This window comes from Salvelinus namaycush, chromosome 30 (genome assembly GCF_016432855.1).
Source record: "Salvelinus namaycush isolate Seneca chromosome 30, SaNama_1.0, whole genome shotgun sequence".
Taxonomy (NCBI): Eukaryota; Metazoa; Chordata; class Actinopteri; order Salmoniformes; family Salmonidae; genus Salvelinus; species Salvelinus namaycush.
The window spans coordinates 8,946,128-8,971,950 of NC_052336.1; the positions used below are offsets into that span (position 1 = coordinate 8,946,128).

Consider the following 25,823-nt stretch of genomic DNA (forward strand, 5'->3'; position numbering starts at 1 on the left):
TGTGGGGAGCGGCGCTGGGTTAATCAGCTGGCGCAGGTTCAGGGCACAGCCCACACAGACGCATGGCACAGCAGTGGAGTCAGGTAATCAGCAAAGGCAACACTTTCAGCCTTCTCGCCGTCTGCCTCTCTCCCCCCTCTCTCTCTCTCTCTGTCAATCCCTCCTTCTCCCCTCTCACACTCCCTCTCCCATGCGCCATCTGTACCAAGTCAACTTGAGCTGACGGGATCTCGACACTTCACTTTTCCAACTTCAATGTTTACAATTTAATGGTAAAAACTAATTGTCACGCAGGGCCAAGGCCATGGAAATCCACAGCCAACTGTGATGTGACAATAGTGGGGAAAACTAATGTTGCTAGCTTTGAGGTACATTTGTGTTAGTCTTTCTATAACTAACCTGCAGACTTGTCATTGCCCCATGTTCTAGTCCTCCTTCCTTGACCTCATGTCGCTCCTCAGTACAAATCCCAGCCTGCCACCACCATCCATCTGATAGACTCTACTCAGACTAGAAGCTCCATTAACTGGTAGTGTTCAGGTTTGATACAACCCTTCAGTTCACAAGGTCTCCACCATGTCTCGCTGTATTTTCTGTTCAACGCAGAACAATCAACCAGAACAAGATCATTTTACATATTGTTGTTACATATGTTATATATTGGCTGGTATTGCTCAAGTTAAAAAGGCAGCAAAAACTTTTGTTTTTCATATCTGGATAAAATAATAATAATTGAAGTAATGATAAACTGAAAAGGATTTAACATTATGTAAACTAAATGCAAGCATTTCCTCCCTCAGATCCAAAATGAATAGAAGGAACTTTCATACGGATCCTTTCATTCTATCAAGAGGCTGTCGAGTGATTGCAGTTTGTAACAGGAGACAATGCACAAAACATTCTTTCAAATGCTGTTCTAATTACCTTCATCACTAACGGCCCTGTGATCCAATTAGAGCCTGTCAGAAGAGCGGACCACCTGAGCAATCTCCTGACTGTCATTTACATACTTGACGACAAGAACAGTGTCTCCAGACCGCCCAGCATCCTTAGAAAACAAGCCGGGACAAAGGGGCTGGGACAGGGCTGTGGGTGGGACGTGGGTGGGCAGGAGGAGTGGGGGGCAGCGACTCTCTCCCAGCAGCCACTGCAGTGTGGAGGGGTGGCCCCTGGAAGGCTACTTCAGAGCCCCTCTGGGTCTCTTTACTGCAGGCCCGTCTGTCACAAACAACCACCTGCCTCCCCGGCTACAGCCCACAAGTGCCTCTGCTCTTCTCTCCTCCACACACATCAAAGCAGCTCCACAGATTGTCTGGGGCCTGCTGCAGATGTACACAACAACACATATTGTGGGAGATGTTTCTTTGATGACAAATAGAATGCAGCCTGAAGAAGAAGCGTAGCAACATTCCGTTCTGTCTTAATTTGTCAGACTGTGGTATTGAATTTTTATTGGGATGCTGTGTAGTGTAATACACGTTTTACTGTTGATATCTCTAGGCCTGTTCAGCCTAATAATAACCTGTAGCTGATTATAGTTGGTTTGGTGCTGCCTATCTGAGGGTCCCAGGATCCCTACGGCTTCACAGTATTAGAGACAGTACCCATGGCTGGGAGGAGGAGGGAGGGGCTGGGCATGTGAAGAGTTCCCTTTTACAAGCACAGAACAATGGGTGGCTGTTGAGCCTGTATCTTGGCCCCAGTGCATCCTGGTCCAGAGAGAGCCTCCAGTGAGGGAGTCAGGCGGCTGGGTGGCTGAGGGGCCCGGGCAGGCCCTCTAGAACAGATACCCTCTCAGAGACTTTGTTCCACTGTCGTATTGTCTCCCTATTTATAGTTTCATCAAATCTGTGTGTGACGTTAAAATGCAACTCAATACGTTGTTGTCCTCTTCTTTTAGAGTGGGGAGGATCTCAAGACACTCGTGAGAGCTTAGACTTCAAAGACAAGTGCTTGGCAGAACGCATGGTCTTAAGTCCGAGGGCTCTGTTGTGACCGTGTCCTTGTGGGAGAAATTCCTCTCTGTTAGGGCACAGTGACAAGACAGTTTTGTGTGTGTGTGTGTGTGTGTGTGTGTGTGTGTGTGTGTGTGTGTGTGTGTGTGTGTGTGTGTGTGTGTGTGTGTGTGTGTGTGTGTGTGTGTGTGTGTGTGTGTGTGTGTGTGTGTGTGTGTGTGTGTGTGTGTGTGTGTGTGTGTGTGTCAGGCTTACTCACACTCAGAGGCTAGACAGTGGTGAAAGTCATCAACGGAAAATTCTGAACATTGTCTGGAATCTACCTCACCCCTGACAACATTGGAAAACAGACCGCTGTTGTACAGAGACAATAATACGGTACCCTCTGAAACCTTCTGATGGCTTGCCAGTAAATAGTGAAGGGTACACTGAGTCATTACAGTAGACACTGAGTATTACAGCAGGACGGCAGCTAGCTATAGACCCTATATCAGATAGATCCACAAAAACACTGCTAAGACATATTACTCTTCATTCTTTGGGATGTATGTTTTCTAGGAATTACAAGATGTATCAATGATTCCTCACTCCTACTTATATTATTTTAGTATTTTTTAGCAGTTGTAATATCTCTACTAGTCAACTGGTCTACTGGTCTACAGGGTGGTGTCTCTCACCATGCGCTGCTGGGCTGACACCATGCTGTCCCAGTCACTCTCTGGAGGGACACTGCTGAGGGGCTGCAGTTCGTCCATGGAGCCCTTGCTGTGGAGCAGGCTGTGCAGGGGCAGCTGGGGCGTCCCGTGGGCCTCCGCACTCTCCTCCTTATCCCAGGACAGGTGGTCCTGACTCATGGCTTCCTCCCCATCGGCGACGGAGGCAAACGGAGAGGTGGCTTGCTTGGAAGACATTATTCTGCTGTGGAAGAGAGAAAGAGAATAGGACAATCGGTCAGAAAACTTCAAAGCCTCATAGTTAAACGTCAGACAGTTTTATGACACTGGGACGACAAAACAGCTTATGTTACATTGTATTTAAGACAGGTATGCTGGATGTTTCACCATCCTCACATCAACCTACACCTGTTGGTGCCCTGAAAAACAATGCTGGACCTGAGTCAAAGTTGGAGAGATCCTATCAATGGTCATGTGGCCTGCTGAGGAGGTGTGAGAGCAGGCCATGGGGCTTCTCCTAATCCTTTGTTTCATGTAAATGGTGGAGATGAGGCTGGAGATGAGGCTGGAGCGGTGCCTGTATCTGGGTCAGGCCCAACCCTCCCTCCCTCCACCCAGCCAATGATTAGGCTGCTAAGAGGGTTACTATACCACATAACATGCTCTCATTGAAGCTCTACCACAGCCCCAGATAGTGTCCCAGTCAAGCCCCAGTCAATAATGACCCTAGATAAAGTTAAACATGACAACACTACTCTCTAGTGCTCCAAATTCAGAAAATGCCTTAAACCGCTTTTGTTTGATTATGATAAACAATTATAAGGAGACGAGTCAAAGTAATGTGCTTGTCCTCTTAATTAACAGAAGAGCCTTAATTGATTGAATTGAACAGTTGACAGAATGATCCTGCCACCAAACACAACACCAACCCCAAGCTGCTTCCTTTTTACTTCCACTCTCCAAATTAGCAAACGATTAACTTTTCAGTGCTACACTATTTCTCCAGGCCAATAAATCCTACTTAAGCAGCTTGTAAATCAGATCCTGGCAGTGGAAGACAGAATTTAAAAATCTGTCACAAGCTTTCATGAATATTACAGTGAAGAGTGCACTTGACATATCAGGTGCAAAGAAAACAAACGTTAATACCAATTTAAACAGTGTTGAATTTTTTTATGTAGCTGAACATTTCCTCTCATATAATCTTACAGCTAATTTTGCCTTTTCTTACAATTACAATTACAATAAGGCCACCCTCATGCTGTGACCTACAATGACTGAAATGAATACTGTGTCAGAAAATCGAATTATGTGATTGGTATTAATAAGATAATAATATGGCATTACTACTGATCTGAAGTGGGGAAAAGGAGCCAGTCCATATTTACTGGTCATTTTATTTTCTCCATGCCCCTGATCTGCCTCTATCTAAGCTGCTGGGTACTTAACAATGAAAACAGCATGTGAGCCTCAAGTCTAGGTCTCATCTCTGCTGTAGCATCTTCTATGCCAAGGAAAGGCAGGGATGGGCAGGGGAAGACAGGGAGAGACAGGGAGGGGAGCTCAGACTGTGAGAAATCTGGCCCATTCTCCTCTCTTCCACAGAGTCAATGTGACGGAGGTTTAGCCGCCCCATTAGCTAGGCTATGGGCTGGAGGAAGGAGACAGAGAGGTGGGTATTCTAGGTCAAGGGCTGTGGTGTGATCGTGTCCTTGTGCTGCCTGCTGGGAGGACCATGAGACAGACAGACAGACAGACAGACAGACAGACAGACAGACAGACAGACAGACAGACAGACAGACAGACAGACAGACAGACAGACAGACAGACAGACAGACAGACAGACAGACAGACAGACAGACAGACAGACAGACAGACAGACAGACAGACAGACAGACAGACAGACAGAGGAGAGGAAGGTAAGGTTATGGAATCAGCTAACCCACACCTCAGCCAACTCCACTGTACCTCACCAGACTCTGCCAAATTAATGGCATGGGGTTCACAGAGGGCTCAAAACAAACTTGACACAGGGAGAGATTAACACACAGTTTGGTGTTAGAATAATCTGATCAAGAGTCTAGGTGCTTCCTCCCCGTACGTGAGGATTGTGCACATCGCATGCCGCTGTTAGGCCCGCCAGCGCTCAGCAGCCTCAGCTCCACGAAAGAATGACACACACACAGCGCTGAACAGCAGAGTAGACTGGCACTCTCAATGTGAATTGTTAAATACAGTTCAATAACTGAGTTCAGAGCCAGCACATTACTGTATTTCACAAGGCATTACAATAAAGAGTGTTGAAAACACATATACGTATTAGGACATCCAAGTCTTACAGGCAGGCACACACCCACACACACACCCACACACACACACACACACACACACACACACACACACACACACACACACACACACACACACACACACACACACACACACACACACACACACACGCACACACACACACACACACACACACACACACACACACACACACACACACACACACACACACAGACCTAAACACACACACACACACACACACAGAGGCACGTAGTTATAGATCAGTATTTTTTTTTGGTGGTGGTTAGGGTGAAAATGGAAGGCCACGTTAATCACCCAGGCCCCAGCAGCTGTGTCAACAGGGCCAGTCTGACAGGTACCATAGAGCTGGGAGGGAAGGAGCCTCACTCTCTCTCAGACCGGCCTGTGTTGTCTTCTATTTTCTCTAGAGAGAACCAGCTCTCAATTTTAATCAGACAAAAAATTGTTTCGTGTAATTATATCAAATAGAAAATGGTCTCGAAATTGAGTGTTAATTGAAAATCTAAATTCAGAGCAAAGTTCAGAACTTGCATGTTGAGAGTGATGGTGTGCTGTGAGGAAGATGGGGGAGGAGAGAGGTTTGAGAATGGGGAGGGGTCGAATTAGGAGATTCCACCACATTTTTTATTCATGCATCCAAAAAGCCCGGGCCTCCAGCACAACAAGCTCCTGTCTTCAATGGAGTGCGAGAGTGAAACAAAGCACTTCTTTTGTATGACACAGTAAATCAAGTGGTATTTTTTTACCACTAAAATATTCAGTCTCTCAGGCACTTTTACCCCGGTCTCCAGCCATCAGTCAAGCTGCTGAGGCGTGAGAGAGACAGAGTGAACAGGGCTGACTCCATCCTCCTGTAACATGTGTCTACAGCAATCTTGTTAGAAAATGCAACAGATCTGCGGCAGGCTCCGTAACAGTATTTGTCAGTGGGTTAATAATTTATTAGCAGAGCTGGGAGGGCTGCGCTCAGCTAAAGAGAGCACAGAGCGAGGGTGCCCCACCCCCCAACCTCTCAGAGGCCCTATACAATACCAGCTCTCATTATTGAAGGGAGAGAGAGGGAGGGATATTGCAATAAGTCTCAGAAAATGTCAGAGGGCAACAATATGTATATTATATAGTCCCCAAAGCCTATGCTGGGATATAATGGTAAACAACGTGAGCGTTTGATTCCAGAATTGTTTGAATGAAACAATAAAACATAAGGTGTTTCATAGAGTAGGAGAGCAGCTGGGGTCCAGGTCGACAGTGGGGATTGTGAAACATTGAATAACAGAGTATCCAAGGCTCTGGTGAGACACTCATAAAAAAGTCTCAACAAAACAACCCGTTTATACATTGCATTCTAACTACACTGCATTCTGCACTGCTGCTATTCCTTTACTCTTATCAATAATGTAATGTGTTTCTCTAGTAATGAAGCCCAATATGTGCCTTTGTGTACATTGAGCAGTGAGAATATGGCAAACTGAAGAAGCCTCTCTGGCGTGAATTCTTGACAAGCCGTCTCCCCTCATGCTTGCTTACACAATAACAATGGACAGCTAACAAACCAAACGAATCAATAAGAGCATGACATGTTGCCTGCCTTCTCCCAGACAAAGCCCCAGTGACTTTGCAGAGGAAAGAAAGAGGAAAAAGACCTATATACAGTTGAAGTGGGAAGTTTACATTCACTTAGGTTGGAGTCAATAAAACTCGTTTTTCAACCACTCCACAAATTTCTTGTTAACAAACTATAGTTTTGGCAAGTTGGTTAGGACATCTACTTTGTGCATGAGACAAGTAATTTTTCCAACAATTGTTTACAGACAGATTATTTCACTTATAACACACTGTATCACAATTCCAGTGGGTCAGAAGTGTACATACATTAAGTTGACTGTGCCTTTAAACAGCTTGGAAAATTCCAGAAAATTATGTCATGGCTTTAGAAGCTTCTGATAGGCTAATTGACATAATTTGAGTCAATTGGAGGTGTACCTGTGGATGTATTTGAAGGCCTACCTTCAAACCCAGTGCCTCTTTGCTTGACATCATGGGAAAATCAAAAGAAATCAGCCAAGACTTCAGAAAAAGAATTGTAGACCTCCACAAGTCTGGTTCATCCTTGGGAGCAATTTACAAACGCCTGAAGGTACCACGTTCATCTGTACAAACAATAGTATACAAGTATAAACACCATGGGACCACACAGTCGTCATACCGCTCAGGAAGGAGACGCGCTCTGTCTCCTAGAGATGAAAGACTGTGGTGCGAAAAGTGCAAATCAATCCCAGAACAACAGCAAAGGACCTTTTGAAGAGGCTGGAGAAAACAGGTACAAAAGTACCTATATCCACAGTAAAACGAGTCCTATATCGACATAACTGAAAGGCCGCTCAGTAAGGAAGAAGCCACTGCTCCAAAACCGCCATAAAAAAGCCAGACTACGGTTTGCAACTGCACGTGGGAACAAAGATTGTACTTTTTGGAGAAATGTCCTCTGGTCTGATGAAACAAAAATAGAACTGTTTGGCCATAATGACCATCGTTATGTTTGGAGGAAAAAGGGGGAGGCTTGCAAGCCGAAGAACACCATCACAACCGTGAAGCACAGGGGTGGCAGCATCATGTTGTGGGGGTCCTTTGCTGCAGGAGGGTTTGGTGCACTTCACAAAATAGATGGCTTCATGAGGAGGGAAAATTATGTGGATATATTGAAGCAACATTTAAAGACATCTGTCAGGAAGTTAAAGCTTGGTCGCAAATGGGTCTTCCAAATGGACAATGACCCCAAGCATACTTCCAAAGTTGTGGCAATACTTCCAAAGGACAACAAAGTCAAGGTATTGGAGCGGCCATCACAAAGCCCTGACCTCAATCCTATAGAAAATTTGTGGGCAGAACTGAAAAAGTGTGTACGAGCAAGGAGGCCTACAAACCTGACTCAGTTACACCAGCTCTGTCAGGAGGAATGGGCCAAAATTCACCCAACTTATTGTGAGAAGCTTGTGGAAGGCTACCCAAAACGTTTGACCCAAGTTAAACAATTTAAAGGCAATGCTACCAAATACTAATTGACTGTATGTAAACTTCTGACCCACTGGGAATGTGATGAAATAAATAAATGTTGAAATAAATCATTCTCTCAACTATTATTCTGACATTTCACATTCTTAAAATAAAGTGGTGATCCTAACTGACCTAAGACAGAGAATGTTTATGTAAACTTTATGTAAACTTGTATGTAAACTTCCGACTTCAAATGTATAGCTGACAATACTGCCCACATTTAAAGGATTAGGAGTGAAGGCTCATATGGCCTGGAATGCTTTGAGTCTTGAATTGTTGCCACTGATAATGTTCCATCACGCGACAACCTCTGTTTAATTGGTTAGCATTAGAGGACCCTAGGTCTTCTGACTGGGCCGTGTGTCTGTGGCTATCGCATTTCCTCCTCTATCGTAACAAGCTCTGACTTTCAGCCCGCTGTCGCTGCTCTTTCACACTGCTGACCTTTTATAGACAATGGTGATAAGTAACTCCACACCAGCCCCCCTCCTTCACCCCTGTCCCTCGCCCATCGCCTACCTCGCGCCACACAGCCCCCACGCCTCTTCCCTCTTCTCCCAGCCTTAATCACAGGTCACTTCAGCAGAAAAATATTAGCCCCCTTACCCTCAGACACCACCACCCAATTTTGGGAGGGAGAAATAATCAAATTACACACCATGCTGGTGAAGGCACTGTGAGCACATGGTCAGAGCAACACAGTCTACACAAAGAAGATACAGGCTTTACTCCAGAGCACAAGTCAGGGCTCACACACATAGTGGGAGAGAGAAAGAGTTCATATAAGTTCTAGTATTCAATTTAGTTTAAGCAATCTACAATATATTAAACAAATATATAAAAAATGTAACTCATTTGAGGACTTAAGGCCATATTTCTTTACATTTCAAAATATATTTTGAATTTCCTTTCAATAGACATTCAATGTTGCAGCTACTGTAGATGAGCCTGAGACTGGCTGTACAAAGTGCAAAGGGAAAATATAACAAATACATTCAAAAGTGATACAAAGGTGGAACTGTTAAAGTATTTTGATTTGACAAAAGTGTGTAGAGAGATATTTTTCTGTCTTCCTCTAGAGGTCTTTGTAACCTCCTATTTCCCCACTGTTGTCCCAGGTGACATAGCAGGGATCCACAGGGTCTTCACCTGGCATAATAACATGTTGCTACCTCACAGCTCCCAGCTGGAAAATTACTGACACACTCACTGCCGTTTAGCACAATTAAATGATCGCCTTCCATTGTGACTGTTTTAGATGAGCCTGGCACCCCATACATAAACATATAATAATGATTCAGCTTCTACCGCTCTCCTTCACTCTCTATATAAAGCGTGCACACACACACACACACATTCCACAGCAGCTAACACTACCTATGAGACCCAGTAAATGAAAAATCGATGGAGAGGAACTCCTTACTTCCTACATTCTAAAACGGCTACAATATTTGAAGATAAACTCATCTAATGTATGAGGATGATGAGATGTGAACTCATATTCTTTTTGAAGTCTATTTCACAGTTTATTTATGATAATCAGATTTATTTTACATTATTTAGATTTGATGGATTCTACAAACAAATGGCTCTGCTAGACATTATAGCTTTTTTTGGAAAAAATATATAGAGAAACATAGAACATTTCACTTCCATGATTTCTATTTCAGACAATAATATAAAAATGTAATCCAAGGAGAAAAATTCAAGTGGACAAAGTAATTATGAGTAATGATATAAAAAATATTGAAAATGGCTGGGGAAATACATACACCCTAACAACGTAGCTGGAGAGAGTTGTCCAAATGAATGTGTTTAAATTGTTCCTCTATAAATGTTGACCTTCCCCCTTCAAAAAGTCAACTCAATTACACAAGCACTTCATCCCCACTTCACTCACTCTCCTGATGCTTTCTCTATTAGAAACCATCGTAGTTACTCCGTCTAAAACCCACACTCAAAAAGACAGCCACCCAGAGCAAATTAAGCAAGCCTCCTCAAGTGCACACTTTAGATATAGAGCACAGCATCCATAATTACTTTGCACAGTAAATTATTTGCAATAATATCCTGCTGGAGGAGCCGTCTTCCGTCTCACTTTAAACACTTGTGCAGTTGGATTAGTTAGACAGCCTGGTTGGTGTCCTGCCCCCCCTTGCTAGCTGCTAGGCAGAGCCTGACAACAGAAGCTGATGCAGGTGTGAGAGCTCTGAAGTGGCTCTGTCTGTCTGTCTGTCTACCCAGTAAGGGTCGAGGAGCACACACTCACAAACTGAGCCGCTCGTCTCCACCGATGGCCCCCTCCGCCATTGGTCCTCCTCCTCCCGATCCAAGAGAGACAACTTCAGCGCTGGATGGCATAACACCTCCTCAGTTCACCAGGAGCCAGAGGGGTACTCACACTCTCTCTCTCTCTCACACAGACACACACACACACACACACACACACACACACACACACACACACACACACACACACACACACACACACACACACACACACACACACACACACACACACACACACACACACACACACACACACACACACACACACACACACACACACACACACACACACTCACGAACACTCGCTGACAGGCCAAGCGTCCAGTGCAGTCCTTTTCCTGTCTGTTCCACAGTACTCAATCTCAGATGGCATCCACGAGGAGAAGTAGAGGACAGAACTAGAGAACAGAACTAAAGGACAGAGCAATAGGACAGCCAGGAGCGTATCACATAGGAGCAGCACCCACAATAAAGAACAGCACCAGAACTACTGCACCACCTCAGCACTACCACTCTCTCGTCCAGCCAGCAGTCTGGCGCTAAAGAGATTGAGAGGCAAGAGAAGCTACTTGTTTTTCCCTTCCCTCTCTTTCTCTGTCTCTCTCTCTCTGAATGTGTAGAGGTCTGGGCCTTCTGGGGGATGAAGTTCCCAAAGTGCCTTCTGTCACTGCCACTGCAGTTAAGCAAACGTTACAGCCAGTAAAGCCATCAACCAACACAGGCTATTCGCTGAGCAACAGTGGAGCTTTGTGGCTCCCCTCCCAGTTGACAGTAAGTTATGAGCCCTTTGTGAGTGCAGGGGAAGGAAAACAGAGATCGGAATTTGGCAGGAACATAATAATACAGAATTCTCCTGTCTGTGGAACCTGAAGTTTTCATGGAAACAATCAAGCATTGTTGGGGTAAAGAAAAGCGACTGACAGATGAAATATAGTGGGGGGCCCTTTTAGGAAAACATTCAACAAAGCGCCATTCAGGCCGGGTCCTTTCTGTAATTTATAAAGATAACTTCTATGCACTTGAGAGTTTAGAGCAAAGAGTTCAGCTAGAACAAACCAAGTGTAACATCTCCCACAATCCACAGTGCAGAGAGCTGTGGAGAGGACTGGGGGTGCCAAACAAGTAGGACTGGGGCTGCCAGGCATCACAAGTTTCCTAGATATACACAATGAGTATATAGGGGACAGAGGGGGAGGAGAGAAAAGGGGCCCCTGAAAAAATGCAGAGGGCCACGCCAAAAGAGCAGGAACAATGGCTAATTATGAAGGAGTAATTTTGCAGGGGGACAGAAAAAGAGAGGGACAGTGGAGACACAGAATGGATTATGAAAGGAGGGGGGGTATTCTTCTGCATGGCAGAAGAACTGTGGGCCTCAGTCTTTGGCCTGCTCCTTATGAGGTCATCACTGGCAGCTATTGCCCAGAAAAGTGTGGTTGGTACAACTGCCGTTTGGACATCTGGAATGTCGGCACACAGTGGCCTGCTTTCTCCGCAACTATCCTGATTCTTTTCTTTTCCAAAAATAGGACGCTTCGCCAGCGCTGGTCACTCAATTTGGAAAATGTACAACGTCTAATGAATAGAATAGCAGTTTTGTTCTCTTTCATTCTCATCGCATAAATGGATTTCTGCAGGGGGGGGGGTGAGGAAATTACCTACAACGCTGCTTTGATTAAGCGGCTCTATTCTAGGGATTGGCTGGACAACAGCTCATTAGTTACAGTTAGTCCCACCCCTAATTCTTTGGGGATTTGTTTTCTTTCATTCTTTCTTTCTCTGTCTTTCTCTCACTCACTCATGAATTGAAAGAATTCATTGTGCGCGCAAACAAGGCACACAAATGTGTCCACCTTTGTCACTGGACGTTTTTCTCTATCTTAGTGCCTTGTATGTTCTCTGAGGGACTGAGGGAGGGTGAGAAAGTGATGCCTGGGATAAAGGGAGGGAGGGAGCTACGGAGGGAGGGAAAGGGCCATATTCTGAGAGTGGCAACGTTTCATGTGACACGTCAATCGGAAAATCAAAACAGGGGTAGTTCATTTGCTCCACCCAGATGAGACCATGTAGAAGGGACTGATGAATAGAGGTCAGGCAGGCCACACCTCAAAGATTTATGATTAAGCCTTATTATGTTGGGAAACTGACATTGATTGCCGATTTAAACCACTGAAACCAATTCATTTGCCCTTGTTGAATAGAAAGCATGGTCAACAGTGTGTAACGCTGTGACAGGTCGGACGGGAGGGCCGAATAAAAGTGAGCGGCTAAACGAATGCTTGGCAGCCGGCTCTGTTTGGAGGTGGTTAAAAGTTATCCTGCTGACTGACAGCCCATACAGAGGAAAAGAGGCTGCAAGGAGAAACGAGATCTGAGGAGCCAAACCAGAACCACCTGCCATTGATCTGAGTAATTGCCCAAGAATTTGGTTCACAGAAGACATGTACAGCCCCTGTTTTAGCAATGCTTCACTCACAGAGCGGCACGGAGAAAACCACTATAACTGAATGGGAAACACAGTCTAATAAAATCAGGGAGCTGACAGACATGGTTGAAGAGAAAAATGTGCAGTATATGCAGTCTGAGAGAACAGGCTCTGTACAGGATTAGCCGCTGACTGATACAGAAAATGCCTCACCACTGGGCTGTTAACCATGTGTCTGACCACTGATACTACGCTCACACTCACACTGCATTCATCTATTTGTCAAGATGCCAGATAAAAAGACATGGTAGGCCTCTGTCGAAATATAAATCTCACCGCAAATGATAAACTCACTGGAATCTATTACCTACAAAAACAGAAAATAAGACTTCTTTCTGCCTGGTCAGCAGTGAGTAGGTTTTGATGGGGAAATGGGGCCATTATTTCCCCTCTCACTATCTCCATCACAGCCCCAAGCCTCTGGTAGTTTCTGGTAGTCAGAGTCAGTCATGTTGACTAACACCTTGGTGGGAGAGGTTTCTCTTCTTTCCTGGCAGACGCGCATGCATCATGACAGGCTTTCAGAATGAAATCATGAACTAAATTGCTTTCTTAAAAAACCACAAGTGTGAGCCAGGGGTTTGTGTCTGTGTCTGGCCGGTGGCCACGTCCCTCTGGTTCCCAGGCAGCCTCTCAGGCAGCCTCTGCCCGGCTCCTCTGTTGTGGTTCCCTGCTACCACATTCATTACGCTCAGCGCAGCCCGGCTCAGCCTCAGACTCGCTACACTGTGGTGGGGCTCCCTCACTGGACCAGTAGGAAATCATCTGGTCATCTCAAACTACTCCTCCATTTCAGACGGCCCCGCTCCGCACAAAGAGGCCCTTTGTCCCAGGACGTTCATGACCACCCTTTAGATCTCAATCAGTGAATCAATCAAAAACATAGAAACAAATCTGGTTTTATAGCTGGGGTTTTAAAGTCAGAAGGGGGTTGTCTGAAAGACTGACTCAACATTTCACAAATTTACACTGTGTCACGGCCGTCGTCGGAAGGAAAGTGCAGCATGGTAAGCGGCATGGTAAGCGTACATATTTATTTTATTTTTAGAAAAATGTTGCCAACAAAACAAGAAAACAAAGAAACGACCGTGAAGCTAAACAGGGCTATAGTGCCACTAACAAAGATAACTACCCACAACGAAAGGAGGGAAAAAGGGATACCTAAGTATGGTTCCCAATCAGAGACAATGATAGACAGTTGTCCCTGATTGAGAACCATACCCGGCCTAAACATAGAAACACAAAATCATAGAAAACAAAACATAGAATGCCCACCACAAATCACACCCTGTCCAAACCAAATAGAGACATAAAAAGGCTCTCTAAGGTCAGGGCGTGACACACTGCTTTATTACCAAACAACAATCCCTACTGTGACTGACATCACATAATGACACAAAGTTGCAGTTCCTAACAACACTTTATTTATTTTTTAAACATCATTAAAATAGCATTCTGGTGTGTCTAGCTGTGCCATGGCAATTTACAGGGAAATGTTAGTCTTGTATTGCTATATCTCTTACAAACAAACGTTTAAAAAACTAGCTACTGAAAACGGAAAGCTGGGGGACAAAATCAACTGAAAAGTCAACATCCTAAAACACAGAGAGAGAGAGAGAGGGAGACAGTAAAGTATATTATGCAACCAACAAAAACAGAAGATAGGGCCGTGGTCTTTGGAAATACTGTCTCTATCTGACTCAAACAGAAAAAGGCAAATATCTGTTGAAGGCCGGACAAATAGTGGATAGTGATTGTAGCTGAGCTGTAAGAGAGGATAACGAGTCGCCAGTCCCACACCTCCCCCCGCCCTCCGCCCCGGCCCTATCTGTCCTTCTCTCACTAGGCTCAAGGTAGCAGATGTGTCTTTCACAGCCTGTGGCGTGTGCAACCAATCTGCAAACAATAGCTGGGACTTGACAAAGGTCGACTGTCTGTCGCAACATACCGGTTAGGAGAGAGGTGAAAACGCAGAGTCCACACCACGCTGCAAACCCACGCCCTACAGCGGTTTCTCCTCTGACATGTCACTCCAGCCTAACTATAGGTGTGACTGTGAGAATGTGTGTGTGTGTTAGTGGGCCACTACCATGCTATTTAAGCCCGTCAGTAAGCCCATTACACCAGTATAAGTCACCTCCCTGACCTCCCGTTGAGATAACAGTTGGTGTACACATGTACAATCCTATTAACCTAATAATATACATGGAGCCGACTACAGTGGTCACAGTTCCGTGTGCGAAAGCCGTCTCTGAGTCTTAAATACCACAGTCAGCCATGACAGAGAAACAGATACAGACACAGCCATGACCTCTGACACCACAGCCCTCTCTTTGTCTGTACTGTAGACAAGACACTGGACAGGACCACAAGTTCAATCTGAGTTCATTATGGACTCTCTATTGGTCAATGACTGGAGTCAATGCAGTAATAGACATTAGAATGGCATTTCTCTTCATCTATTCCAGTAGACATCGACAGTGTTAAGAGAACGCTGAAGTGACTGATGTTCAGAGAGAGAAAGTACTGTTGCCATCTCAGTTGATCTCTACATTGTAAATATCCTGCATTATTAATTGCATGACACACTGGTTCAATATGGATTGGATTTCACAGTGCCAAAGTAAAAGCCAGTGTGTGTGTGCGTGCATGCGTGTGTGTGCGTGTGTGCGTGTGTGTGTGCGTATGTGAGTACACTGAGTTTCTGTATGCTCTCGCAATATTCATGATTGTGCAGCCATTTTAAAACGATGAAAAACACATTGTGTTGAGCGATATGAAAGCATAATGTCCTACGGGGGTCAGTCAGCTCAACAGTGAGTGCAGCGGAGAGACCATGTCAGGGTAAATATTTAACAGGCAGCCATTTAAACCAATAGAACTGCAGGAGAGTGAGGAGCCAACGCATGTCAGGAGACATAGACTGTCCTAGACTACAGGACTGCTTTGTACAGACACAATGAATAGGAGAGGACGCACTGATCTGTCCACTGCATTCATCTATTATAAATGCACATGTTGCCTTCACGCTGTGCAGTTAAATATATATATGCTACTGTAACTATGTGTACAACTATAGCTGAATGTGTAGAAATGCTGCGTATGAGGAGTGTATGTGTGGCTGCGTTTGTGTATATGAGTGTGTGCGTGTGTGTGCATGTGTGGTGCACAAGGATGTGTGTCTATCTTTGTTCTTTGGGAGGGCCTCCCCGGGTTCCTGCAGTGTAATGTACAAATCCCCTGTAAGAGTATCAGCAGAGTATCAGTCAGCCAGCCAGCCAGCCAGCCAGCCAGCTAGTCAGTCAGTCAGTCTAGGAACGGGACAGCCGGCTATAAATGGCAGGTACAGCTCACAAGCTAAAAATAAAGGGGGGCTGTGTTTTTTAGGAATGGTGTTCCTGAATTAAACACAACAGGAGCCAAACACTAAATCAGAACGGCTTTGCCTCAGGCTTAATGTGAAAACCAAATGAACGTCAAAGCAAGGAGAGAGTTAGCTAACTCTTGAATAATGAATAAGGTAGACTCATGTTTGGCCCATCACTTAACTAGACTCGGCACGTAACATAGTATCCCGCTAGATCTGTTTGTCTCTTTCTGTCTCTGACTACCTGTGTAATGCGTATCATGAAATGAACCACATTACAGAATTGAACATCTAAGAACGTCAGGAGAAGATTAAATTCTGGGAGAGGGGGAGAGATCATGTGCCGTGGCTTAGAGGCCCATCTGTACCTCTGTCAATAACTCCACACAGCAGAGGGTCTGGAGAAGAGACATCTCTAAAAGCTTTCTCTGAATCTGTCAAAATGTCCCACTTCCCCTTTCCGATGTGGCAGTCAGTCAGGCCCTGTGAAGTAGCTGTCTCTCCTCTCCTCTCTTCCACTCAGAGCCAATCGGGGATTGCATCACGGCAGGACAGAGCGTGAGACCATGGTAGTCACATACAGTAAGACCGTGGGCCTGCCAGTCTGGGGGGAAATACCTCATGTTGAATGATTCATAAACACCCTGCCTGTGTGTGTCTGTGTGTTGACGTGGCTGGCCAGTAGATAGAGCTCCATGCTGTGGGAGAGTGGGAGCCCTGGCTGTGCTGTGCCCACTGCCTCCACAGTGAAGTGCAGCAGGCTAGCCCTGGCTGGTTAGAACTGGGACCAACAGCTGCAGCCTCTATGGCATCAGGCCGGTGTGAACGCACGCACACGCGCACACGCACACACACGCAGAGAGAGAGAGAGAGAGAAAGAGAGAGAGAGAGAGAGAGAGAGAGAGAGAGAGAGAGAGAGAGAGAGATAAACAAGGCATATCATAATATGCCTGTGTGTTTTTAATGGAGTTCCCCCCTTACTAACGGCTATTATCCCTGACTAATGGCATTCACTGGGCCTCTCTCATTACTGAAGTGGCTCTTTACCGGGGACCCTTGTTTCATACAGTTAGAGTTAATGTATTATGAACAGCCCACCAAGAGTAAGCAGCGATCTGCATATTCAATAACTTCTGTAATTATATGCGCCATTCATCAGATGGGATCTGATTGCAGGGGAAGAGGGGAAGAGAGAGGAGCAGAGAGGTCTGATTCCTGGAGGACAGAAGTCTAATCACAAAACTAACATAATAATTGAAATCTAAATTGAAAGACTTGGCTCACGCCGAGAGTATGTCAGGAGTAGATTGTAGAGGTATAGGCGGCTGGAGAGTGAGGGAAAGAGAAAGAAAGAAAGAAAGAAAGAAAGAAAGAAAGAAAGAAAGAAAGAAAGAAAGAAAGAAAGAAAGAAAGAAAGAAAGAAAGATAAAGAGAGGGAGAGAGAGAGAAACAAAAAGAGATACGAGGAAAGAGGCCATATTAATGGAGACTGTAAAACTGCCACACTATCAATGTGTTCAGGGTAGTGGTATTGCTGACTTATGGGTATAGGGGGCAGTGTACTAGCAGCAGTGTCAATAGCACAACAGTAAGTTGTACAGTAAGAGAATCATGTCTCTCCTCAGCAGGGCCAAGACTGTTTCTGGAGAATGTACGTCAGCACGAACGCGGCACAATATTCCAAGTTGTCACTGTTGGCCTTTTCTGCCTGAATGGCCCCGGTTCTCTGAATGTAGTTTCCTGTTTTAAAAGGTAAATGTGATGTACCTAAGTGCTCGATTCTGCTTGTATAACGTGCCCATTGTTTGGTGTGAGAGGAGACATTTTCTACATTGTATGGGATGTAAAGAACCTCAATTCACCTCCAAAGTCTATAATCACATCAGCTATTCATAGAAGCTTTTTTAGGAGGCACTAAGCATCAAATCAAAGCAGATATGGAGAAATTAAACAGTTAAATGCATGTTTTTCTTTGAAAAATATCCATAATTCTAAGTGAGCACAGCTTTTCTCATCCATTGAGAGACACCTGTGTTTGAAGTTTCGTAAAGAGGTCATCCTTGTGTTCCACTGACTGAGGACACACAGTTTTTCTGTCCTCTTGCTTAGTTGTGCACCGGGGCCTCCCACTTCTCTTTCTATTCTGGTCAGAGCCCGTTTGTGCTGTTCTGTGAAGGGAGTAGTACACAGCGTTGTATGAGATCTTCCGTTTCTTGACAATTTCTTGCATGGAAAAGCCTTCATTTCTCAGAACAAGTATAGACTGACGAGTTTCAGAAGAAAGTTTGTTGTTTCTAGACATTTTGAGCCTCTAATCGAACGCACAAATGCTGATGCTCCAGATTTTATTTATTTAATTATTTCACCTTTATGTAACCAGGTAAGATAGTTGAAAACAAGTTCTCATTTACAACTGCGACCTGGCCAAGATAAAGCAAAGCAGTGTGACACAAACAACAACACAGAGTTACACATGGAATAAACAAACATACAGTCAATAACACAATAGAAAAGTCTATATACAGTGTATGCAAATGAAGTAAGATTAGGGAGGTAAGGCAATAAATAGGCCGTAGTGGCGAAATAATTACAATTTCGCAAATAAGCACTGGAGTGATAGATGTGCAGAAGATGAGTGTGCAAGTAGAGATACTGGGGTGCAAAGGAGCAAAATAGAGAACTGGAAGGAAAGGCGGCCAAATGAGGAATTGGCTTTGGGGGTGACCAGTGAAAATATACCTGCTGGAGCGCGTGCTACGGGTGGGTGCTGCTATGGTGACCAGTGAGCTGAGATAAGGCGGAGCTTTACCTAGCAGAGACTTATTGATGACCTGGAGCCAGTTGGTTTGGCAACGAATATGAAGCGAGGGCCAGCCAACGAGAATATATACAGGTCGTAGTGGTGGGTAGTATATGGGGCTTTGGTGACAAAACGGATGGCACTGTGATAGACTGCATCCAATTTGCTGAGTAGAGTGTTGGAGGCTATTTTGTAAATGACATCGCCGAAGTCAAGGATCGGTAGGATAGTCAGTTTTACGAGGGTATGTTTGGCAACATGAGTAAAGGATGCTTTGTTGCGAAATAGGAAGCTGATTCTAGATTTAATTTGGGATTGGAGATGCTTAATATGAGCCTGGAAGGAGAGTTTACAGTCTAACCAGACACCTAGGTATTTGTAGTTGTCCACATATTCTAAGTCAGGACCGTCCAGAGTAGTGATGCTGGACGGGCGGGCAGGTGCGGGCAGCGATCGGTTGGAGAGCATGCATTTAGTTTTACTTGCATTTGGAGGCCAAGGAAGGAGAGTTGTATGGCATTGAAGCTCGTATGGAGGTTAGTTAACACCGTGTCCAAAGAAAGGCCAGAGGTATACAGAATGGTGTCGTCTGCGTAGAGGTGGATCAGAGAATCACCAGCCGCAAGAGCGACATCATTGATGTATACAGAGAAAAGAGTCGGCCCGAGAATTGAACCCTGTGGCACCCCCATAGAGACTGCCAGAGGTCTGGACAACAGGCCCTCCGATTTGACACACTGAACTCTATCTGAGAAGTAGTTGGTGAACCAAGGCTGTTGAGTCTGCCGATAAGAATGCGGTGATTGACAGAGTCGAAAGCTTTGGCCAGGCACAGTATTGTCTTTTGTCGATGGCGATTATGATATTGTTTAGGACCTTGAGCGTGGCTGAGGTGCACCCATGACCAGCTCAGAAACGAGATTGCATAGCGGAGAAGGTACGGTGGGATTCGAAATGGTTAGTGATCTGTTTGTTAACTTGGCTTTCAAATACCTTAGAAAGGCAGGGTAGAATAGATACAGGTCTGTAACAGTTTTGGTCTAGAGTGTCTCCCCCTTTGAAGAGGGGGATGACCACGGCAGATTCTCAATCTTTCGGGATCTCAGACGATACGAAATAGAGGTTGAACAGGCTAGTAATAGGGGTTGCAACAATTGCAGCGGATCATTTTAGAAAGAGAGGGTCCAGATTGTCTAGCCCAGCTGATTTGTAGGGCTCCAGATACTCAACTAGTCTAAAGAAGGCCAGTTTTATTGCTTCTTTAATCAGAACAACAGTTTTCAGCTGTGCTAACATAATTGCAAAAGGGTTTTCTAATGATCAGTTAGCCTTTTAAAATGATAAACTTGGATCAGCTAACACAACATGCCATTGGAACACAGGAGTGATGGTTGCTGATAATGGGCCTCTGTATGCCTATGTAGATATTCCATAAAAAATCTGCCGTTTCCAGCTACAATAGTCATTTACAACATTAACAATTTCTACACTGTATTTCTGATCAATTTTATGTTATTTTAATGGCCAAAAAATGTGCTTTTCTTTCAAAAACAAGGACATTTCTAAGTGACCCCAAACATTTGAACGGTAGTGTATATGCGATCAGGAATGAGTCTGTGATGAGACTTGACTGGGTCGTTGGAAAACAGCTTTCCTTAGAGGACTCTGTGGACAGTTTGGCATTGTGTGGTAAGAAAAGACTAAAGGGAGAAATGAACCCATCTACCCCAGCCAGTCCGCTGTCCCTCCCGTTCTCCTCTCTCCTTCCCTGCTCTGCTATTTCTCCAGACTCTGGATTCATATTCCGCCCTCAATAACAGTTCATTAGTAATGCCAAATTCATTAACCTATACTGCTGTATCAGTGGCCTGGGCCATAAATTAGCTTAATGTGGGCAGACGTATTGCAGCTGTGATAAGGGACATAAAACGTAAAGAGAAACACATACGCCCGTAGATCATAGACGGTTATAACTCTGCAGTGGTTTAGGAGGACCCACTCTGGTCCAGACAGAGTATTCAGCTATCACATCAGCTCTTTGTGCTTTCTCTCTCCTCACAGGAACTTTTATACAACGATTAAAATAAAAAGGCGACACAGACTATATCAACCGTGTGTTTTCATTACTACTGTAACTCCTCAGGTTTTGGCAATGGAGTTATTGCGTTGGTTTGCTTTTATCATTTGTCATATATAATTGTGTGAAAGACTGTGTTAAGATATCATGTGTACCTGTTAGTACTAGGCATGGAATAGCTCCTCTAAATCCTAGGGTGTGTTTGTGTAGAGAGATCATCCAAGAGGGAACGTTGTTATCAGAGCAGTGTGTAGACTAGAGGTGTCAGAAACAAATAGAGAAGCAGTGCATTCCCCTCTCCTGCTGCACGGGGAAGAGGGAACAGGCATGGGAAAAGGCTGGAGGCACTTCAAGTAGCTTCTGACAGATCCTTCTAATTGGAGAATTATTTTTCCTCCAAGTCTCTGGTATAAAACACAGTTTGTGTTTATTTAGAGTCAGTAAGGGAACAAGTAGGTTTTGGCCGTGTGGCATGTTTCCCCTCTCTCTCCCTTTCCCTAAACCGTCTCACGTCCCTTATACAGACCCTTTCTCTCGCTCTCTCTTCTCTCTCTATCCCTCCAGTTAGTGTGACTGTAGTGTGAACTGCAGGTTCCGTGTCTGTGTTGAGCACATGGAAGCAGCACAAAACAAACTGCTATTGTAAAAAGGGATGATGACTTCGGCTGTCCATGGATTACATGGTGACCTTTCCGCTGTCCTATCCCCCAGTGGTCTCGTCTAACAGCTCACACCAAAGAGCCTATTAGGCCTGGATTCCACGCCGTTGTTAAAAAGGGTCTTGTCCTTTCAGAACTCTCTCTCTTGCTTTCTATTTTTTCAAGCCAAGGTGGTGGAGGAACACAAGTCCATTGTTCCCTCGCAGATGGAAGTTGGAGTTACTACGGCAACAGCTCTAATCCTTCTTTTTCCCACCTTTCTTCGTATTAATGGCCTATCAAGTGCTACCTTTTAAGTCAGTGGCCAGCGTTCCGCGAGGACAGCTCCCTCGCCTTAAATTACATATGATTCTATTCGTACATAGACAACATGATGAGCTAATCGAAATGTGCTAAATAATGACGTACTGTGAGCAACTATTCCTTATCCTGAGGCCTGGTCTAAGAATAACAATAATGAGGCCATTATTAAGGATCTGACTTTAAAATTCTGCCTTGCCACCAAAACAGAGAGCATAATTGTTCTGGTGTTGTCCACACAATCAACAACTCATTGTTGTGGACTTGAGAACTAAGGGAGCAGAGAATGGGTCCCATAATGATTGGTCTGTGCTGCCATGCAGGCCCTGTATAGAATTGTCCACAGAAGAATGTCCTTGATAGACTGGTGATTTGTTGAAAGTGGTGTGAATGAAGACAACTGTCTGGCTTTTTAGAAAAATGTCCTCTTTTCTGTCTGTCTCTCTCGCCGCTCAAATAGCCACCAAGCCTCCTTAGAGCAGGGCCATTCATATGGTGAAAGGCTGGGAGTCACACAGACCCTTCTGAGAGGACATGGAGAGTAACAACTAGCTAGATGCTTAAACAGGCCCAGATCTACTCCTTTCACTCATCTCTCCCTGAGGAAAGGGAAATGGCTCTATGGTCAGCCTTAAAAGACAGAGAAACCCTCCTAACTAACATAACAAAAAGGTTTCTTTAAACAATATAAATAATCATGGAGAATAACATCAACTCAATTTGTAAGTCGCTCTGGATAAGAGCGTCTGCTAAATGACTTAAATGTAAATGTAAATTAGATTCCAGCACATTTAAAAAGCAAAGAATGGTAGCTATAGATACATTTTCAGCTTTAATCACAATCATATTGAGGTTAATAAACACTCACATGGAAGGTGATAATTGTAGATTTAGTTGTAAGGGCTGAAAGAAACGTTAAGTGAGATGTTTTGCGTCTACATTTAACGGGCGAAAGCTCAGTGGGGTTGTCCAAACGCGGAGCTGTACCTTTTAAATGTGCTCCATTGTGAGGCAGGGGAGAGCAAGGGAGAGCAGGGGAGAGGAGAAGGAATGCTAAGTGGGCCCCTTTGCCTAGTCAACCTTCAGTGGATTGCATTTATCTTCATCTTGTTAGACTAAATTAATTAACAATCTCCTTGTTACACACTTTCTCCTTTCATTACATCAAATAATGGTAGAGATACAGGAGGAGGTCCTCTCTACTGGGTTTAGCCAAGCCAGGGACTGTTACAGATCTCTCTCTCTCACACACACACACACACACACACACACACACACACACACACACACACACACACACACACACACACACACACACACACACACACACACACACACACACACACACACACACACACACACACACACACACACACACACACACACAATCTGCTAAAATATAATCACGTTCTTCATAAGTATGCAGCTAAATTGAAACACTGCTTCTCTACAACAAAGTTGGCTTCTAATGTGAGTAAGAACAGATCCTATTCCACTAAAATACATTGTGCTCTAACTGTATCATTTAGTGAATTCTTTCACTTTGTTGCAGACGTACTGCTCTGCATGTGATATTTAAACAGACTGTCATTATTTTCTAAGACAGTACAAAGGCTCCATGCTGCATTATTAATATAAAGTGAACCTGTTTAAAGTTCTCCCTGATGTATTTTTCACAATGTATATTCCTCTGCCTGCATCAGCACACATTAACAACCAGCATCATTTTCTAAACTGAAAATGGGAGATTGGTACTTTTACAGCTATTGCAACTATGAGTCAAAACAAGAAGTGATGACTCATTAGTGTAAAATAATGACTAGTCTGTCCAGCGGTATGTTAGTGAGTGACGCAGATGAGTGACACAGATATGAAATGTGAAAAGTCATCTTAAACATCTGCCCCTCTGTCAAAGCAGAAGTGGAACTTCTGGGCCACACAGCTGAGACGACTGAGTTTAATTGACAACATGTCCTTTCAGAGTACTACACAGAAATATATGTATTAATGAGGCACAAGGCAGAGTTCCTGTCATACTTTCACATAATTGCACTGACAGAGCCCCCTTGGACCCAATTCAATTGCTTAAGAAAATATGTTGTGGTGCTAGCTACACTGAAGAAACATGGTCCGTCTCCCATACCCCTCCCCTCCTGTTTCTCTCTCTCATTCTCTCTCTCCCTCCAACCCTCCCTCCCCAGGACACAACAAGCCATGGCCAAGCAAAAGAACAAACCCTGAGGCAAAGCCTGTCTTTAATCTTGGCCTGATTGTTGAGGCCTCTGTCCTCCAATCACCCGAGCATGTGTGCGTGATATCGTTCCACTGGCACTTCTCATTTAATTAAAACAGACATTGACAGAAGGATGTGGATTAGGAACCGTAATGATGCATTTACTTAGATGAATCGCACTGTTCTCTCAGAGTAATGATTTCAACAAAGAACAAAAGGATATTGTTACGAAAGAGGCTAGCAGTCAAAGGTCATGTTTTGTCTATGTGGGTCGATGTGGGTCTTCAAGTTATTGGGCTGTAAGAATCTCAGTTGGATTTAAGAGGTGTTGCTTTCTTCGGCCCTCCCCCACCCTCTGTTCAGCTAGATATCTGCCCAACTGGTGCTGCTTCAACAGGTGGCTGGAGTCAAACACAATTCTCCACTCTGTAGCATTAGTGGCCCAGTGGAAATGAATAGAGGCAACATACCTTCAATAATCCACCACATGCCTGAGTATGATCCCCAGCCTCCGGCCAACACGGGAGATGTAACACTCACTACGCCTTGGAAACGGAGGCTACATGCAAATTAAGTAGAAGAGTCTATTTAAGGACATTTCTAATAAATAGGATTTTTGAAGATATATGTTTGCTTGGAGTATGTATATTCTAGATAGGGTAACCCAGAGAGCTTTTGTGCTGTATTTGGAATTAAATGGCTGATCTATACCGCCTCTCAAATCTCACTTCATTCTGGTGTGCTGGGCAATTGACTGTGAATTTTTTTTGCTCATCCTACGTCTTTTTACTGCTGTCTGTGTAGAGAATAAGGACACTCAATAGTAACCTTTCAAACTAGATACTAATGGGGTATTTTAAAATGGGATCTAATGCTGTGTTATATCAATGGCATTATCATGTCCTATATTTTACCGGGTTCCAACAGTTCTGAGAAAAAAAATGGTGTTAATTTAATAAAATAAATTACCTTTTGAAAAAAATCTAGGAGGATTCATTAGCTTTACTAAAGTTTGGCTGACTGCAGCTTTGAAAGGCAGATCCTGCTGCTGCTGTGTCTTTTAATGAGACACCATTAATTAGGCTGCAACATTCAAGCCTGGAGAAGGTTGCTCACACGGAGAGGAAAGAGGAGCCAATGGTGAATATACTCACTTATTGACTTCCTTCGTGTTATAACAGCACAAACTCACAGGATGGGTTTAAAAGAAAAATAGCATTAAGGTTACATTTTTTTAACTTTGCGGTCAAGTACAAACACACAACAGGAAACAGTACATCACAAACCGAGCCCCACCCCACCTGACCTGGCCAGAAGAGGGGGACAGACAAAAGCATGCAGTACGAACACGGAAACCTTAGTTTGAGAGGCGCAGTACACAGGGGTGAGATAGGGGGGGTCTCTCTACACATCTGTGTGTGAGGTTAGAGTGGAAACTGCTTTCAGTCTGACTATGGAGTGTGTTGGGTATCAGTGTGAGCATGCCACGGAGAGCGCTGTAGCGGGGGAAAGGTGGAAGTGTCTATTTCACACTCACAACATACAGCTGGGGTGGATTCCCAGACACACAACCCTCCCACCGACCCCACCCAGCCAGGGAGG

General features: G+C 44.4%; 1 protein-coding gene across 1 annotated transcript in view; it reads right to left on the reverse strand.

Moving 5' to 3' along the window:
- The window catches only part of LOC120025342 (transcription factor SOX-6-like), a 202,809-nt gene that overhangs the window by 133,920 nt on the left and 43,066 nt on the right, over positions 1-25,823 (reverse strand). Inside the window, exon 4 of the mRNA XM_038969875.1 lies at positions 2,633-2,873. Within this exon, the coding sequence (XP_038825803.1) occupies positions 2,633-2,866 (234 nt within the window). The 5' untranslated portion in view covers positions 2,867-2,873. The remainder of the gene's footprint in view (positions 1-2,632; positions 2,874-25,823) is intronic.